The sequence below is a fragment of the Etheostoma spectabile genome, chromosome 17 (genome assembly GCF_008692095.1).
Source record: "Etheostoma spectabile isolate EspeVRDwgs_2016 chromosome 17, UIUC_Espe_1.0, whole genome shotgun sequence".
NCBI classification, from domain to species: Eukaryota; Metazoa; Chordata; class Actinopteri; order Perciformes; family Percidae; genus Etheostoma; species Etheostoma spectabile.
The window spans coordinates 11,245,824-11,263,922 of NC_045749.1; the positions used below are offsets into that span (position 1 = coordinate 11,245,824).

Here is an 18,099-nt window from a genome sequence, read left to right on the forward strand (position 1 = left end):
AGGAGAGGAGAGGAGAATTGTTGCTTCTGGTCCTTTGATGCATTGAGGCTTTGAAGTCAATACTGATGCAATTTATGGCCAGAGGCAAAGTCAGACCTACAAACCATGTAATTAGCACCTTGCAGTAGCTCCTAATATGAAAGAACTTCAGTAACAAAGCCAAAACATGTCTCCGCTCCTCTGATTTACTCACAAGCAAGCTAGACGTTGTTATATGATTAAACAAAAGATGATTAAACCAAGTCAAGTATATTGAAATTGAAACAAACTTCTGCAAATATGCATTTCAGCCTCTGCTGAAATCTATATCAAGATCAATTCTTGATTTTAGTACACTTCTAAGAAGTTAAGAAGATTGGGTTTTTTTTGCTTTTTTTTGCTTTTCTTTCTTCTCATTCCCTTTTTCCCCCATATCTCACCTTCACCTTCCCTCTCATACAATAATCCCCCCCCTTCCTGTGCCTCCTACATCACCTGTGAATGTCCCCTGATGATCTAATGGAAACTGTGAGCGGGTGGCTGGTGGAGGTGATGTGTTTTAGGGACACTGCATGGCCGTCCCATTCCAGGAAACAGAATCCTAATGGGGGTAAACGGATCTGAAACCTAGCTTAGCAGATGGTCCCCACTGTGCTGACTCCACTGATAAGCAATTAGAAGTGCAAACATGACACGAGTGACAACAGCATATTCAGAACAAACCCAAGACCATATCTATGACCGGCCTCATACCGTCACAGGAGTCATAGGACGGTCAAAAAAACAATTAAAAAAACACAATAAGAAGCATCTAGCAATGCCTACACATTGAACACTGGCAATTATCTACCCTTCTCAGTAGAGAGGTGTTTTCCATTCATATTAAACCTTATGTGACAGTTGCTATTTATTGTTCCTTAACTCAGTTTCAGGATCATGTCATCTATCTTCAACCACTGATGTTGCTGCAATAATAACCTGTACACCCTTTAACCGAACGTTGGGATGCTGTCAGCCCCATCTCCAATGATCCCTTCACTCCCACACACTATCTCTCTATGTGACTCAGACCTGCCGATGTGTAGATGGTGAGACAGAAGAAGAGGCAGTTCCTGCTCAACAGAGCAATTGACATGCAGCATATAAAGCCTGCACCAAGAAAAATGTGATTCTTCATCAGTCCCAACTGGGAAATTAAACTTAATGCTCAGCCCACTCCAGGGAAATCTGTGAGTTAGAGAGCAACATCTATGGAGTTGGGAGTTACTTTGTTTCTTTCTCCAGGAACCTCCAGGTTAATTTACTATCATCAGTTGCAAATGCTGATTTATCGTTTGCTTGCAGCCTACTATGGAACCACCAACTAAAATCACAATTAGTCTTCCCCTTTTGCAGTCTAAAATCATGTTGAGGAGGAAATAAAAGTCTTTGGGGATATGGGAGAAATGATCCTTTAGCATTCAAGCCTGTGAGTGGGTGAGCTGGTGCACAATCTGACGGACAGCTAAGAGCACAAGGGCGCTGAGGCACAATGTAAAGAAAGGTCACAAGCCTCGGACAGACAGCATTTTGTTAGCAGTTATTATGGAATAAGTACCAGTTGATTTAGTGATCTATTTTGTTATTTGCATGCTGTTGGATGTTCAATGTGCTGTAGGTAAGTAGCTGGACATAAGCGTGCACTTCTTAAGGGCAGATTTTAGCTCATTTAGGTAGCCAAGGTGTAGGACAAGATAAGTTTGTAGACAAGGATGAGACATTAGTGGAAACCTTATTTAGACCCCTGGAAGCTATCAAATATAAGGTTGCATCACTAAGTCATGATTAATTACCTTTCCCTCCATGAACCTGCTCCACTGGTACTTTCCCTGGTCTCCAGGCTCTCATTTATATGGCAGTTAAGAAATCAGCTTACTGGAGTAAGCAAACTGTAACCTGATTACTTAAGAGCAAGTAAACATACTAAATGTAATCATCAGCCTTGACAGGATGGTGTTTTATGCAAATGCAGTATAAAACTAATTTCCCTTTGATTACCAAATAAAGTATAAAAACAAAGGTTGTCCTTCTTTTGCTCTACAATATTGTACTTCTGCATCTATAGGGAAATATAGAATAAAACTCCTGTTTAATCAGCAGTATTGCAACCAAATGGATTTTCATTCTTTGCTAATCTTGGTAATGTCCTCTGTCCCTAATCCTATTTTTGTAAAGCTTTAAGAAATGTGCCTGGCAGTGGCAGCGGTGTTAGATGCGGTTGGATCAATCTGATGCTGCAAGCTCGGATCCATTAGGTGTGCGTCATCCCAGAGGCTCTGAGTCCCTCAGCATTCCTCCCTGAGACCATACCAGGCAGCTATGACAAAAATGAGATGGGGAAAGTGTTTTCTTTGAAGTGACAGGGGGCTCCAAATGACAAACATGAGAATGTATGCATCTTCCGTAACTGCCTACTTAGGTCTCTCTCTGTCTGCACGCAATTTTCTGCCTGTCCATTTGCCTATTTGCCTGTTGACTGATTGCTCAGTGACTGTGTGCCTCAAACTGTCTGTCTGTCTGTCTGTCTATCTGTCTGTCTGTCTGTCTGTCTGTCTCTGGCCTGCATTCTAATGTGACTCAAAGTGTAATCTCATTTCACTCCTCAGACTGAGGTTTCAGCAGAGCATAAATAATCATATTGTAAAAAGTAAACAGAATGCATAAGCAGTCACTTTGCCCAGACTCAAGGAAGGCAATATTTTAGCTTAGAAATTTTTTTATAAGCTACGGTGGATTTGTTGTAATTAACTAAGTGATTTTGGATTTGTTTACGACACACTCCAAGGGAAATGCCACCAGACAAACAATATATGAAACAAATTATAAAATACAAACACAATCATTTTAGTTACAGAGGCATAATTTAATTTGCGAGTATTTTTTAGAATGAACGTGCAGAGTCGTTTTTATTCGGCCACATTAAATGAAACAAATCAACATGTATGGTCGTCACAGTGTCTCAGACACATTGCCTTGTAAGTCACAGGTGACTTTGATGTAATGAGGAGAAGGCCAGATAGCCAGATAAGTGAACATCTACTCTCTTGACCTTTTCCTCTGCAAAACAGTTTGAGAGAGTGTGACAGACAAGTGCACGGGGGCTGCAGTGAAAGAAGACGCGTGTAGGTCACTGGCTCTTCAGCAATAGAGGCACAGGTAGCAATTGGATAGCTTAATAGATATGCGGAAATAAGAACAAGCAATGATGAGTCATCCCGCAGAATGGCTCAGAGTTATGACTGGCCTAAAGCAAGGCTTAAGGAAAAATCATTCATGAGGACAAAGTGAGACCAACCATTTCAGAGTTGTAAAACTCTCCCTAGTGTGCTGCAAATTCAAAAGCAGTGGGATGCTGATCAATTAAATGAAACAAAGGAAGAAATTCAATTAGAACAACACTATGGTGTGAATGGTGTACTGTACTCCATTAGGTGATACAAACTACTTCCTGTAGCCTTAGTGCATATTTCACATACAAATGTATCTTTCTATGTTTTGTTGTTTATCAGTTGAAGGAACTCTAGCTGTAGCTGTCATTGTTTCAAACAGTCAGCGCTCTTCTCCAATACTTACGTGACTTAATTTGAAGGGGGCCGTTTTCTGGATAATATAATACTGTAAGCTCTGCCTGTATTTAAACATGCATGCTCAGATGTGCAGCACTGTCTGCTTGCGAAATGAGAAAGCAGTGTGTAGATTTCTACAAGTTGAAACAACGCAGCTTGATGGCAGGGCTCCCTGTTGCTCGTCTTTCCTCCTATGACACCCTGCTTTCCCTCTCATCCCCTCCTACTCCTGCCTCTTCACTCCTCCACTGCTCAGTGCACGACTTATGTTTCTTATGTGGCAGCAGCCCAGAAAAAGCAAGCCAGGGCTGCCTTCACCCAGCTGAACCACTAAATCCAGTGACATGTAGCAGTAAATCAAAGCAATAAAAAAAACATACAAACTAACATTTATCATTTCATAAATGAACGTACACATGTACTCATACTTGTCATACACTTAACGTAATAACTTAACAATAATATCTCTTAAAACACTTAAAAAAAGGTTCAGGTATTTTTCTGGTTTGCTCTAACCATCAGAATTAAGCTTAAATTAAAACAAAGTAACAGTTACCTAAATATGTAATACTTTTCATAACAAGACTAAATGTCAACAGCCATGCTGTACTTAGGCACAGCTTTGCTTTGCACTAAATGCCAACTTACTCATGCTCCCATCATGCTCACAATGACAATGCTAAAATGCAGTAGAATGTATTAGGTTTACTATATTTACCAAATTTAATTTCGCATGTCAGCATGGTAACATATGTTTACTAGCACTAACCATAAAGTACAGCCGAGGCTGATAGAAAGTTTGTTAGTTTTGCAGGTATTTGGTAATAAATCCCTTGCAAAGCTAGAGGAGGAGTCACGGGATCATAAAAGTTATTACTGTGGAATGTCTGAATTGCATGGCAATCCATCCAATAGCTGTTGAGGTATTTCAGTCTAGACCAAAGTGGTGGACCGACCAAAAGCCCAACAGACCAGCATTGTTTTCCCTGGAGCCATGCCGCAAGGGAGGCTAAAAGCCAAACACTGACTAAATCAGTCATCCTGAATTAATACTTATTTTTCATATTTTGAAACATATAATTCATGCTGTACAAAACATTTTTATTAAAACCTAGTTGTTGTGGATTACTGCACTTCTACGTGCATGTATAGTCATCAAGACTTTGGCCGGGACCACACCCTTCTCTCTCCTTCTGTTCACTCCATCTCACTCCCTCTGCTGCAGTGCTTGTCCCCCGTGGTCCCTCCAGCATAAACAGCTATTCATCACCGTTCAGAGGATTTAAGTCAATGCCAATTGCATTGCCATCAATACATTATGGCAAATTATAAAACGAATAAGCAGTACAGCTAGCTAAAATTCAACAAATGGGAGGGTTTATGTTCAGGGAATAAGAGGAGGAACACATTGATGGAGCAAAGTGTCATGTCACGAATGCTGAACACAGAGGTGAAAAATGTATAGATCTGTCCGTGTCCACTCCTATAAATTTACAAGGAAATTGGATTGTGAAGGGAGTGTGATGATTCATGGAGAGATGGTCTCTGCGGCTATTGATTGTAGGCACTTTCTTCGACAGATACTATTGACTGACACTATGGGAATTGATTGTGTTTATGTGAATGTATGTGTCCAGGGAAGGACTGTCTGATAATTCCTTATAGTTATCCTTTGATATTTATTAGAATCATTTAATCAAAACTGTACTATATGATGTCTATTGTATACATAAATAGTTTGATCTCGTATACTGCATCACATTGGAACATTCATTGTTTTGAACATCAATTTGATTATTCATATGATTTTGCATGACTTTGCCATCTCACTGTGTATATTGATATATAAAAATATTATAAATGCTGTGATGATTTCAACCAACCATTGCCAAGTCCTAGTTCAGAGTGCACTTGCATAAGTGTCTGTATGTGAGTGGGTAGATGTGTTTGTTGTACCGATTCCTCATTCATCAGTAACACATACTGCTCCCCGTGGATGGATAAAATACCATGTAGTAAAATCCTGACTCTTGCAATCATGCAATATAATGAGCCAGATGTCTTAGTCTATATGACATATGCTGCCTGTTACCTTCATACTAAAGGATGAGGCTATTGTCACGGAGAAGTGTGATGCTGGAGATGGTGCTGTGTTGACAGCTGTATCCATGCTGTGAAGTTTACTGACAAAAACAAATTTGTTCCACACACTCGACAGGAAAGCGTAATTAGCCAGCCCAAATAGACACAAACAGAATGCATTTACACATGCATGCTCACGAACACAGACACAGACACAGACACAGACACACACACACACACACACACACACACACAATGTATCTATACTCAGGCAAATACAAATGCGTTCATGGATAAACTCAGGGATACAAACAGACTCTGGCAGTATGGCTGCTGTAAAAAAAAAAAAATCACAAAAATGCTTATAAAAGCCCAAAGAACTGTCAGTACAAAAATGTTCATATACAGTACATAAGGGTAAGACATACTGCACTAACATAAACAATGCCAGTCTGAAAAGTAGAACAGTGTGAATGACAGCTGTTCTTCATGCAAGCAGTCACAGGGGGTGGGAGAGAATTTTTGAGGAGGATGCACATTCTCACCTTTCCTGCCAACACACACAAACACAAACACACACACACAGTAAGCAACTGTCCTTAAACATAAGGTAATAAATAGTTAAAATTGGGTAAGAGAGTGGTGATCTCAGGCAAAGGTTTACAAAGAGAGAAAGAGTACAAACGAGTGAGTGTGTTTCCGGTCACAGGCTCTACTGTAGAATGTGGATGGTGCTGGATTTGTTACAATTGCTGTTAGAATGGATGTGCTGTTATTCTACTTCAGAGATAGACAGATGTGTTGAATTTGCAGTTGACAGGGGTCAATATGCAGAGTGCCATGCGATGTGTTGGTGGATGGGTAGGCACAGGGATGACCACAGGGTTTAGAGAGCAGACCATGTGAACAGATGGTCCCCGGTTGCCACCCAAGATTCCATTAAGAAAGATGGCAGGACTGACCTATTTCTGTACCCACCATGCCGTGCAAATTTACTGCACAGAGACATAGGGCAAATTTCTACATTCATAGGTTATGATAATTGCTGGTTTCGTGGACATTATGGGATTACATATGTTGTGACTGTAACTTTAATGCAGGAATCAATAAGATCAGATGCTGTGGCAATGCAGCGTAAGAAGTCCACCCACTCATCTATCCAGCTGTCCAACTAGTCATTTCCTCAGACATTGTGCCCTTGAGTGCTTAATGAGGTTTTTCTACAAAGCAACTGGGGTGATACGATTGTCAGAAGAGCGATGAGCCATCCACCATCAAAACAGAGGTGCTCTGCCATTCACCTATGTTCCACATGCAGTGTCTTTGTGTGTACAGCTGTCTTGTGGGCCTCAAGATACACATCCTCTTGAAGCTGCAGCTGGCCCTCTGACTTTTTCACCTCCAGTATCTATCAATTTCCAAACAATTCTTACAAAACCATTTTTAAATATCTGGATTTTTGTTTAAAATTTTGTTTTTACTCTTCTCTTTTTTATGATACCATCAGAGGGTCATGTTGGGATTATTTTTAAATTCATTACACCTCATGTTTTTTTCTTTGACCCCGAGCTTAGTGTCAACTGAAAACCACACCAGAGGCACGCCATGTGTGAGTGAGGTGATAAATATTTGATAAGCTGATAGTGTAAAGGTGATACAAAAAGCTAAAGAGCCACACAGAGGGGCAACACTGGCTCATGCTAACATCAATCATTACCCCTGGTATTTTATAAGGCACATAAGGTGACACGTAGCCTAATCGAAATTGGATATATGGCTCCAGGTTTGATGGTAGTTGGAGGGGCTGATGCATGTCGGTTACAGAGGGTATGATCACACAAAGACAGGGATTTTGATATACGATCAGTCTGAGGAAACAATCTATTATCAGCGACTTTGTCTCTTGAAACCACATAAGGCACAGAGATATATTGAACACATACATTTTCACACACACACACACACACACACACACACACACACACACGCACACGCACACGCCTGTGTGCACCTGCTGCTCTTTGTTTATGGATATTACATGGTCTGGGCAATGCCATGAGCCATACTAGCTTTCTGCTCACGCAGCCTAGCTCAGCAATGGGACTCCTTTAAAATAGGGCCGCTAATGACCAGAATGATTCTCATGCAGCACATGTTTGGTCTTAATGGTTGCAGCGTGGGTGGATGTGAGTTCATTTAATCCCTTTTTCATCAGAGCAAAGTAGTTTGGCAAAGACAAAGACATTAGGCCCCAATAACAAAACAGGCCTTGTTCTTTACACGCCGGTGATTCGGCCCAACATAGGGAAACAATATGGGGGACTCCAGGGCCAAGCTGCTGCCACGGTTGGATTTAGATTTGTTTGGTGATTCAATAAGCCTGAGGGTAAACTTGATCTTTCCCTGACAGTGAAGTCATCAAGACAAACTAATGAACGAGGATGGAGGGCTCTGCCTTTCTGTCTACCTTAGGGTATCTGTCTCAATCTGCTTTGGCTTTTCCACCTCAATGGAGCCTGTATTAAGCTTTAAAGGGGCACTATGCCGTTTTGGCCATTTCTTTGCTGTTTTCTCACTTTTTGCTCGCAGGGTTCTCTATAGCTCTACAGCTTCGGAATAGATATTTGGCAGCTCCTATGTTTACTTGTGTCTGACTCCTTGCTTGGTCAGTCTGCCGCTTCCTCTTTCTCTGTTCCTCCGACAATGCGATCCTAGCTTCCTGCTTCTTTTATTGCCGGCTCAGCCATGACGATAGTGTGAAAAATTCCATCACTACCTCGTTAGCCAGTTTCTGAATGGGCATATGTGTGCAGTGCCATGATGCAATTTTTTACATCGTAAGATTTGATATCATTCAATCCTTTGTAACGCTGAGGCCGGCAACTCACCGGCCGACAGTTTCAATGGTGTTTTTTCCACTCACAGGCACTGGGGGGGGGCGAGACGAGGCCATTCAACTAAAAAAAAACTCATAACCAGTCCAATGATTCCGAAGCTATTCAGTTAAGGTAAATTGAGCCAAAAAAAAAATCCTGCATAGTTCCACTTTAAACCTACCAGTGTGCGTGTGTGTGATTCTGCTCTGCTATGCCCAGGCACCCCCCTAATGTCAGAGGACTGAGCGCCACTACACAGCAGTTGCCATAGTTACCAGCCAAGTTATGTGTATACGAATATTCATTGCAATTTTGATCTGCAGTAAAGCAATGATGGGAGTGCAAGAGTCCCACAAAATCACCCACACACGCACACACACGCACACACACACGCACACACACACGCACACACACACACACGCACACACACACACACACACACACACACACACACACACACACACATATATTTAGACAGATACATAAGCTGCCATGCATGTACTGTATATGTGGAGAAATACTAGCATACATGCATCCACAAATGTACAAAATCCACCCACATGAAGAGATACAGTACTCATTCACCTACACAGAGTGCTCATCAGAAGGCTACTGTACATATTGTGCTGCATATTGTTACACTGACCAGGTAAGCAAACACAGCCTGCTTGGCAGAATTATCAGCCCCACCAGAAGTAGAACAAATCACAGTAGGTGATACACCGGGATATCTCTATGCCTAGAGACCCCTTTCAAGCAAACAGTACCGTACTTCTCACCAACTCTCACAACCAGTCTCTATTTCACTCTCCATCTGCCTGTCCCTTTGTCTGTCTCTGTTTCTGTGTTCTCTCTCTCTAACTCTGTTTTACACACACACACACACACACACACACACACACACACACACACACACACACACACACACACACACACACTAAGAAGCTGTCCTTAGAGAGCAGTGATCTCAGGTAAAGGTGTACAAAGAGAAAAAGAACAAAAATTAAGTGTGCTTCCAGTCAGAGGCACTAGTGTAGAATCTGAATTGTGCTGGATGTGTTACAATCATAGTTAGAATTTCTCAATTGTGTTTTTTTTGCCTCCAACATTGCCCTCCAGGCAGCTACCCCTAATTTTGCCCTTAAACATAACCATTGCGACGCTGCCTGGAAGGAAACGTTGGGGGCAAAAAACACCAAACAACGTTAGAATGCATGTGCCGTTACTCTACTGCAGAGATAGACAGAGGTGTTGAATTTGCAGATGACAAGGTAGCCTGGAAATTCAGACCCAAATGCACAAGATTAAGGGTCAAGCAATGAGTAATAAAAATGGCCCAACTCGAGGGGGGGCACCAAGCATGCATTTGAAAATCTCACTGCACGCAATTGGATAACACTACGACCAATCACAACAACGCTTAGCTATCAGCGGAGCTAACTGGTAGATTACACTTGTTGTATCCGGTTGCCAAAACAGCAAAAACGTGCTTCTTGCAAAGGAAAAAGGGCTGTCTTCTGTTCCCTTTTTTATGTAAAAAGACAAGTTTAACTTGTTCATTGTAGCGGCCAAAGCTTCAAACAACTGGTGTTCACTCGTAGCCATCTTGCAATGTTTACTAATGACTTTGACGTCGCATCGTTGTCGTCATCTGTTTAGCTCACCCCTGGCCCACCTATATCAGATACACCGATGTGATTGGTGCAGCTCGGCTACAAGGGCATAGTTAATGAGCATCATTACTGAATGCCAGAGTGACTCGCTGAGCAAATAAACATTGTTCTCTCGCAAGAACTCTGGATTTCCAGGGTAGATGACAGGGGTCAATATGCAGAGTGCCATGCGACGTGTTGGTAGATGGGTAGGCAGAGGGATGACCACAGGGTTTAGGCAGCAGACCATGTGAACAGATGGTCCCTGGTTGCCACCCAAGATTCCATTAAGAAAGATGGCAGGACTGACCTATTTCTGTACCCACCATGCCGTGCAAATCTATTGCACAGAGACATAGGGCAAATATCTACATTCATAGGTTCTAATCCTCACTGTTTTTGTTGGACATTATGAGATTACTTACGTTGTTACTGTAGCGTTAATGCAGGAATCGATTGGATCACACACACACACACACACACACACACACACACACACACACACACACACACACACACACACACACGGCAGATTGGGAGCACACAGTCAGAGCAGAGGATGAAAGTGAGAGGGAGCTTTGTCCATGCCAGCGGAGTGTGTGAGTGGGGAAGTGATGAAAGAGAGGCTAATTTTGTAAATTTGACATCTCCCTTCAAGATTCTTCATCTTCTTTACCATGAAAGGGCTGAATCCTTCTCAACTCCTGCGGGAAGTGTGAAGAAAGTACTGCCACATTCCAGCAAACATTAACAATGACAGTGTTGGTATTTTAGTTTGGATCCATCTCTCTCTCTTTCCTGACTCCCACTACTGCCTGCTGTCAGGGTCATTTCTCTCAAGCGCATATTGTCCACCACAAATGGAAATGGCAAGGTTAACTTGAATGGGCACCCAGTTCTAAGTGGCAGACATCTTGCTGAGAGGAATACATTAATTATGTATTTTATGAGAGCAGTGCAGTTGCATGAAGCAACACAGGGCATTGAGATTGTATTGTATGTTCACAATGTGTTGTACAGTCTCAAACTGTGTCTGTACGGCAAGCAGTGCTTTTGGAATATGAATCCTTGAAGTCACTTTTTCTATTTCTGAGAAAATTTTCTTTGTCACCATCAATGGAAAAGAATGAACGAAATTATGAAAGTTAGACCGTTGCAGATACATCACGATTTTGCAAAGACTTGAAGAGCTCAGGAAAGATTCTGGTGGCAGAGTGAGAGATAAAGCTAAAGAAAGGAGGGTCAGCAAGGGAGAGGGACTGTAATTCGTACCAAGAAAAAAGCCATAGTGACAGCATCTTACCTATTCCAAAACACCATGCTACCTCGCGTACTCAACAAATAAACCTCCTCCTGACACACACAAAAGCATGTGTACAAACACACACACACAAATACACACACATTCATCAGTTTAGCTGGCTGAGGCACAGCAGAGTGAGTTACAACGTGCCGGGCATAGGTCATTGCAGCAGAAAGTAGGCTGGACAGTGCCAGCCAAAATAGCCAACAGAGATTCAGTAAGGACTGAGCATCTGCTAGCTTCTGTGGGGATCAAATTAGTGGCCCTACAGTATGTCTCCAGTGGGACCTGTATAAAACAGGTGAGTAAATGTGTACATGGTAATGGATTATATGGTGGATTAATCTAAGAGCCAACTTGGGTGTGAAAACCAGTTGCAGTCCATTAGCCTGAAGAAACACCAAACTGCTGTACTTAACTAATTGTGGGTTGGGCAAATGATTAGTGTCAAAAAGGATTTGAGTCTGGTGTTGGGGGTTGAGATATTTATATCCACTAAAAGATAAAAAAAACTTACCAGAACTCTGCCAGTGATTGTCTGAGCGGAGATCATGACACCAGCCCAGTCTTTGACTGAAGTCATCCATCCCACCTCACTGATTGGGACCTCCTCCTTCTCATCCTTTGGTTTGTCTGCTGCCGGATTGATCACCTTCTGAACCTCCTGGAATAAAAAAAAAAAATCTGCGTGAGCATATTAAAGATAGAAAACAGGAACATGGCCTGCTTTAGGAATTGAAGAATCTACAGGAGAGAAATAAAAAAGGCACAAACTTGAAGGGGCATTTAAAGCTTTAGTGCGTAACCACCGTTTGCCAAAAATAATCAACAAGCAAATTACAGGGATCAGCCTTTAATGTAAAACAATATCCTGTTAAGTGGAAGGCTAAGGCTTCAGTACTCCTGAGCTCATGCACATCCACATTCATGATAAGCTACAACCTTTGAGGTCAAAAAATGACTGTGAATGCAGCCATCCCGCCATGATGGCATCCATCTGCTAGGCTATATGTTAAATCTGTGTTTAAATAATTTGAGTGACGTTATGTTAGATACCGACAGAATGTGGATTCCCTCTCCCCATTTTGCGAATTTGGATCTTTAAGTTAATTTTTTTCCGCAGGGTTGAGAGAGTAAAACTGTTCTCATGCAGGCCTTTCAACATTCCTTTTTGTGTCCGACTGAGTGAGCAGAGTTGCATCATGGCAGTTCATTGACATGCACAGCACGCAGCTGTTCCTTTCAAGCCATTCACTCACTCCTGACTTGACAAGAGCAGGCACTCAACGTCCCTGTCCTTCTGGCAGAAAAGGGGAATGTGTAGATTTCCCTGTGATTTTACAGCCTTTAGGGCAACAAAATCATACAAATTTCCTGCACAAAGACGCAGAGTGAAGGTCTGTGTTTGTCACCGCCAGCCTCAGAAAACCATGCGGTTAAGCCCAGCAAATGGCATCTACAAAGAATCCCTGGAATTGCAATAACTTTCAACCCTCTTGATGGCAGCCCATTGCTCCTTTCCAAGGAGGCAGGCTCGTATTCCACCAGAGTACACAGATTTTACAATGTCCCTCCTCACAGTGACATACGACAAGTAGCCATCAAAGCAGATTATGTGCTATGTCAACAAACTGAAATTTGTTTTCCAGAACTGTACATGTCACATGTAAAAAATGCAATGTTTGCAAATGTTTACAGCAAGTTTGTGAAGAAGAAACATTTTGTTCTAGGAAGAGTACACAACCAGAGGTCAATCAGCCACCGGGGTGACCAATACTGTACGTGGCAACATGCAACATAAAAACAAACCAGATTGCAACTTGAGTATTTTTGCAGGGCTAAAGAGCAGTGCTATAATAGATGAGCCCAAGAGAGTGCTCTGTCCATTTCAAGAGGATTGTCTGGTCAAATTAGATTAGATTTCATAATGATATGGCAAGGACACAGCTGCCATTTTCCTAATTTGATTCCAACCCCATAACAATGCCAATAAACTGGCCCTAAAAAAGCCTGACTTAGTCATAAGATCATTATCTGCTCCTGCCGTCAAGCCACTCAGTACTGAGGTAGGTAATCCAGTTACTTATGTTTTTTATACTTGTTAAATAGCTTAATGTTAGGAGATTCCCTGACTTTTAAAGTACCTATCATTCAGTGTTGTCTTTAAAAGTCATATAAAATCAAGAAAAAAAGAAATTCACATATTTTGTAAATAACATACATTTATTTTTTTGTGCTAAAAACGCTTATGTAAACAACATCTACATGTCAATGTTCAGGCTAATATCACAAACCTTTATGAGATTGTGTTGCCTGAAAGCTAGAGAATATGGTTAGCTGTAAATAGTAAACATGTCTAACTTAATACGCATGCGGCATGTTTTAGATTCTGTCTTCTCTTAAATTCCCAACCACCCACCACCCCTCGTCCATACTTCCTTCAGTACTCTCTTGACCACGTAGCCAGCATGCGTCTCGCCATCACATGCTGCAAATACTCAGCAAAGTGTGTATGCATGCGGGTGACAGTGCAAAGGGATGTCTAAGGTTTCACTCTGATTGGCTATGTGCCTGCTCAATAGCACTCCAGGCATGTTGTCGTGGCATAGTATGTGCTAGTCTGTGCTCAGCAGTTACTTCTTAGCCAGAGGGCCCCATCAACTTCAAACCGCAGTAGGACACACATCACATCACACAAGAATGTTTGTCACTAAAGTAACGTCTCCCAGTAGCTGTACCTGTTCCTAGCTCTCCTTGCTACTGTGTACTCCAAATTACGCCTTCAGACATTAGTCCTGTCACAACAATTTTGGGGTAAATACTGCTAACTGACTGACAGGTCAGCTAGTGCTACATCACATCATGGAAATACCAAACAAACAATGTCTTCATGAATTAGTTTTTTTTTTTTTAAAGACAGACTACTGCATTATTTAGACATGGACTATACAAGGATTTCAAGACGTGAAGAAGATTTTATGTATAATGTATACTCTGTGTCTAGACCCCCAAGGATGCCAGGTGAAATGGGAATAGCAATTCTCACTGGTACACCCTCAAACATGGAGGCAATAACACATTGAGCAGCAGTAATGTTTTACTGTGTGTGCGTGTGGTGGAGGGGAACACATGAATAATGGATGCAGTCACAAACTGATGGTTGGGCAGATCAGAAGAGACAATGTAAACAAGGAATTGCTTCTAGTTCATTTGAGTGGCCGGCGGTGGGCCTGAGCCGAGGGAGAGAGAGGAACTGAACCAGCCTGCCATGGGAGAATCCATCTGCTGGCTATATATACACACCTGTGATGTCAAACTGAGAGATAAAGTCAGGGGGAGAGAGAGCGAGAAAGAAGCAGGGTTTAGTTAATGTGTTTAACCAAACTCAAAATGGTATGATGAAGGAAGCAAAGATTTTTAATAAAAATAAATTCAAAGTGAATGCACACCTTGTTGACAGGTACGTAGGAGAATTAAGTCATAAAAAAGGGCAGTAAACTCCAAAACATTGTCAGTTCTGTTTAATATTTGTCTTTGAACAGTAATCCTTAATATTAAAATATTTTAACCTCTCTTTTGTCTGTCCGGTATGAACATAACTAATGGTGTAATTGTCTCAGGGTCTGATGATTTTGCTGGCTTTTTGATTGTCGTTACAGATTTGTATTCATATTTTTCAATGAACAAATAAATTAGTGCTGGCGGCACGCAAAAACTTTAATAAAAATAAAAATGTGATATCAAAATGCAACACAGCACTCTTTGAGTACATAAAACATTTTTCAAACTGTAGACACTTTCAGTCATTAATGTGAAAGGTGTTGATGTGATGCCTATTAAAATTTCTATTAAAAAAGGTATGTAGTTCATCCTATTTCAAGAAACCTTTTTACAACAACACAGATGAACACTGTTAATATTAGGATTTTACCAATTAGCAGAGTACACAGGGGAGGGCTGGTTATAATGAGAAAGACATCTAAAACATGACAGAGGGGGAAGAAACAAAGAGGGACTGACAGTAAGAAATCCACAGGAAACGGACAAACAGACTATAGGAGACAAAGAAGGACACCCACTCAAAGAAAGAGTCAGAGGAGGTAAAGGACATAGACTGACGACACGATAAAGCGGGGGGGGCAAAGATAGTGACAGAGAGACACAAATTATAAGACCTCAAGAGAGACACGGAAAACTGAGGAAACACAGGACAGAGAGACATTACGGACAAGACAGTGACAGATACTGCAAGACAGGGAAATAAACAAACGGTGAAAGACAGACAGTGGGGACAGATTGGGAGCAAGTGTGGAAAGTGAGAGTAAGAGACAATAGACAGAGAGTGAGACAGAAAGAAAAGACAAGAGAGAGAGAGACAGGATCATGGCCATGTGACTCTGCTGATCTAACAGGACTTGGCTTAACCGCAGCTGTTCCTCTGGCTTTCGTCCGCATCGCTGGGGAAAACTCTATTCCACTGTGAGAGGCTATTTTTAGCCTCACCCAGGGAGACGTGAAACTAGTGAATCTCATAACACGCTCTGTTCCCCGTTTGCTATTTTAATGCCGGTACAGTTGCCCAGTGTCCCTGGGTTACAGACCTACACTGGGTCACAGCAAAAGGGAACAGGAAGGAAGAATATGGAGCCTCTTCACATCGCCTGTTAATGCGCATGCTCACAGACACAGGTGCAAGGCTGAATCTGACAACACCAAAAGCTGCTATTTCTGTTTATAGGTCATGCCTGCTGAACCATATAGAACTAAGGGGGGCAAATGGTACATGCTAATTACTGTAAGGCCATAGGAAGTGGTGTTTTCTGCAACAATACATTGAGTTAATATGTAATATAGTACTGCAAAACATAGAGATCAAAGAGCAACAATAAAGATGAGTATTTTGATTTGAGATAATGGGACTCTAAGTGGCCAAAGTATGTTGAGCCGTAGGTTAAGGGTTTACCCAGGCTGCCATGTGTTTGATACAGGGATTAGACAGGTACAGTTTAGAATGCAATCTGCTCCGTACAGCACCCATTCATGTCACCGCTATCAACACAATTTTCCTATCACCCCTCTCATGTGATTTACAGAGGCTGGGAAGCTGCAGGACAAATCTGCATATGTGGTATAGTATTCTATACTAAGAACACAGTTCATGCTCACGGGGTTGAGTTTATATGGAGCTAAATCTTTTTTTTAGAGAATCACAAATCACAGAATCGTTCAATCAATGAACTATGAGGTCAGCCAAGCCAAAAGTCCAAACTTTCCAAAGACAAATACAGTACAACATCAGAGTTGGATCATTAGTCTCACCAAGGAAACCAAAGCTATCTGTGTTGATGAAAGGTTTCTCCAGAATCAGTGTTAGACCTCTGTGCCAAGCCTTTTGAGCACTGCAAGCCAGAGGATTAGACAATTTGTGGACACACTGAACTAAATAGTTGTCAACAATGTCGGCAAACAGGACAAGCCAAACAGTTTACATCTCTATGCATCACTACTGGACAACACACCCATCCGCACAACAGGACAGGAACTCATTCTTCAAAATGGCTGTGCTCCAGGTAAGCTGTATGTTACAATTGTGATATCTTCTCAGCTAGGGAAGAGAAACAATAAGACAGCAATATGAAAAAGCAAAATGTAGGCCTGGCAGTGAATGCTGTCTAGGATGTGCATGGGTTCATGTCCCTCTGCTCAAACAAAAGAGTACAGAATAAAAACACAACTGCATTAGTGTGAGTTATTTATGACTGGAAGGAAAATGAAAGATAAAAAATACATACTGTGTTTATTCATAATGCTGTACTGCACGTCTTCCATTGATACAACATTTCAAGCCCCAGTGGTCAGGGATAAAAATACAGGACGTCTTTGGCTGTGTATTATTTGATGATGATAAAGTTCAGTGGCTTAAATGAGGGCATACATAAAGATGTAGGAAGAACCTGAATGAAAGATGAAACATTTCTGGTGTAAAAAAGCCTGAATAAAGAGCACGGAGAATGAGCTAATGTACGGCTGTATCTCTATTCCCTTTAGATCTAGTTGTTTGGCAGCTGAAAGCTGTAGCGGCATTAACATTCGGGAGAGCAAACAAAATAGCACTAACCGCAGTTTTCACTTAGTTTACTATGTGGCTGAGCAATAAATGGCACCATAGGAGTTTTAGACCTCAGAAATCAATATCATAATTATCGTTGCACTCTCCATTACTCTTAGAGACCCAGAGAGATGGCTCATACCACACCAATGGAATTTGTACCCCAAAAATTCACAACAAGATGCTCGTCGGCTCTTCTGCTGATCATTGCTTCTACCGTATTTGACTGCACAGTACAGATAATTGCCCCTGTAATCAGCACAGAAACCCGACATTAGAAATATTCATGGCCTCAGATAAAAAATACCATGAAAATGAAATAAAGAGACAATGTAATTACTTTAATATAGATGGAGTGCAAATGTAACAAATGACTTTGTAGGGGGGGAAGCACCCTTAATGTGGAGTCATTACATACCACACACACACAAATCACAATCTACTCCACATTTAATAATTGATATCGTTTTATTCTTGAAAGGAGTGTATATTT

General features: G+C 41.5%; 1 protein-coding gene across 27 annotated transcripts in view; it reads right to left on the reverse strand.

The window, feature by feature from the left end:
* kcnma1a (potassium large conductance calcium-activated channel, subfamily M, alpha member 1a) overlaps window positions 1-18,099 on the reverse strand; it is a 136,548-nt gene that overhangs the window by 91,650 nt on the left and 26,799 nt on the right. For all 27 annotated transcript variants that reach the window (XM_032542062.1, XM_032542089.1, XM_032542088.1 and 24 more), the window contains exon 2: window positions 12,015-12,161. In XM_032542062.1, the coding sequence (XP_032397953.1) occupies window positions 12,015-12,161 (147 nt within the window). The remainder of the gene's footprint in view (window positions 1-12,014; window positions 12,162-18,099) is intronic.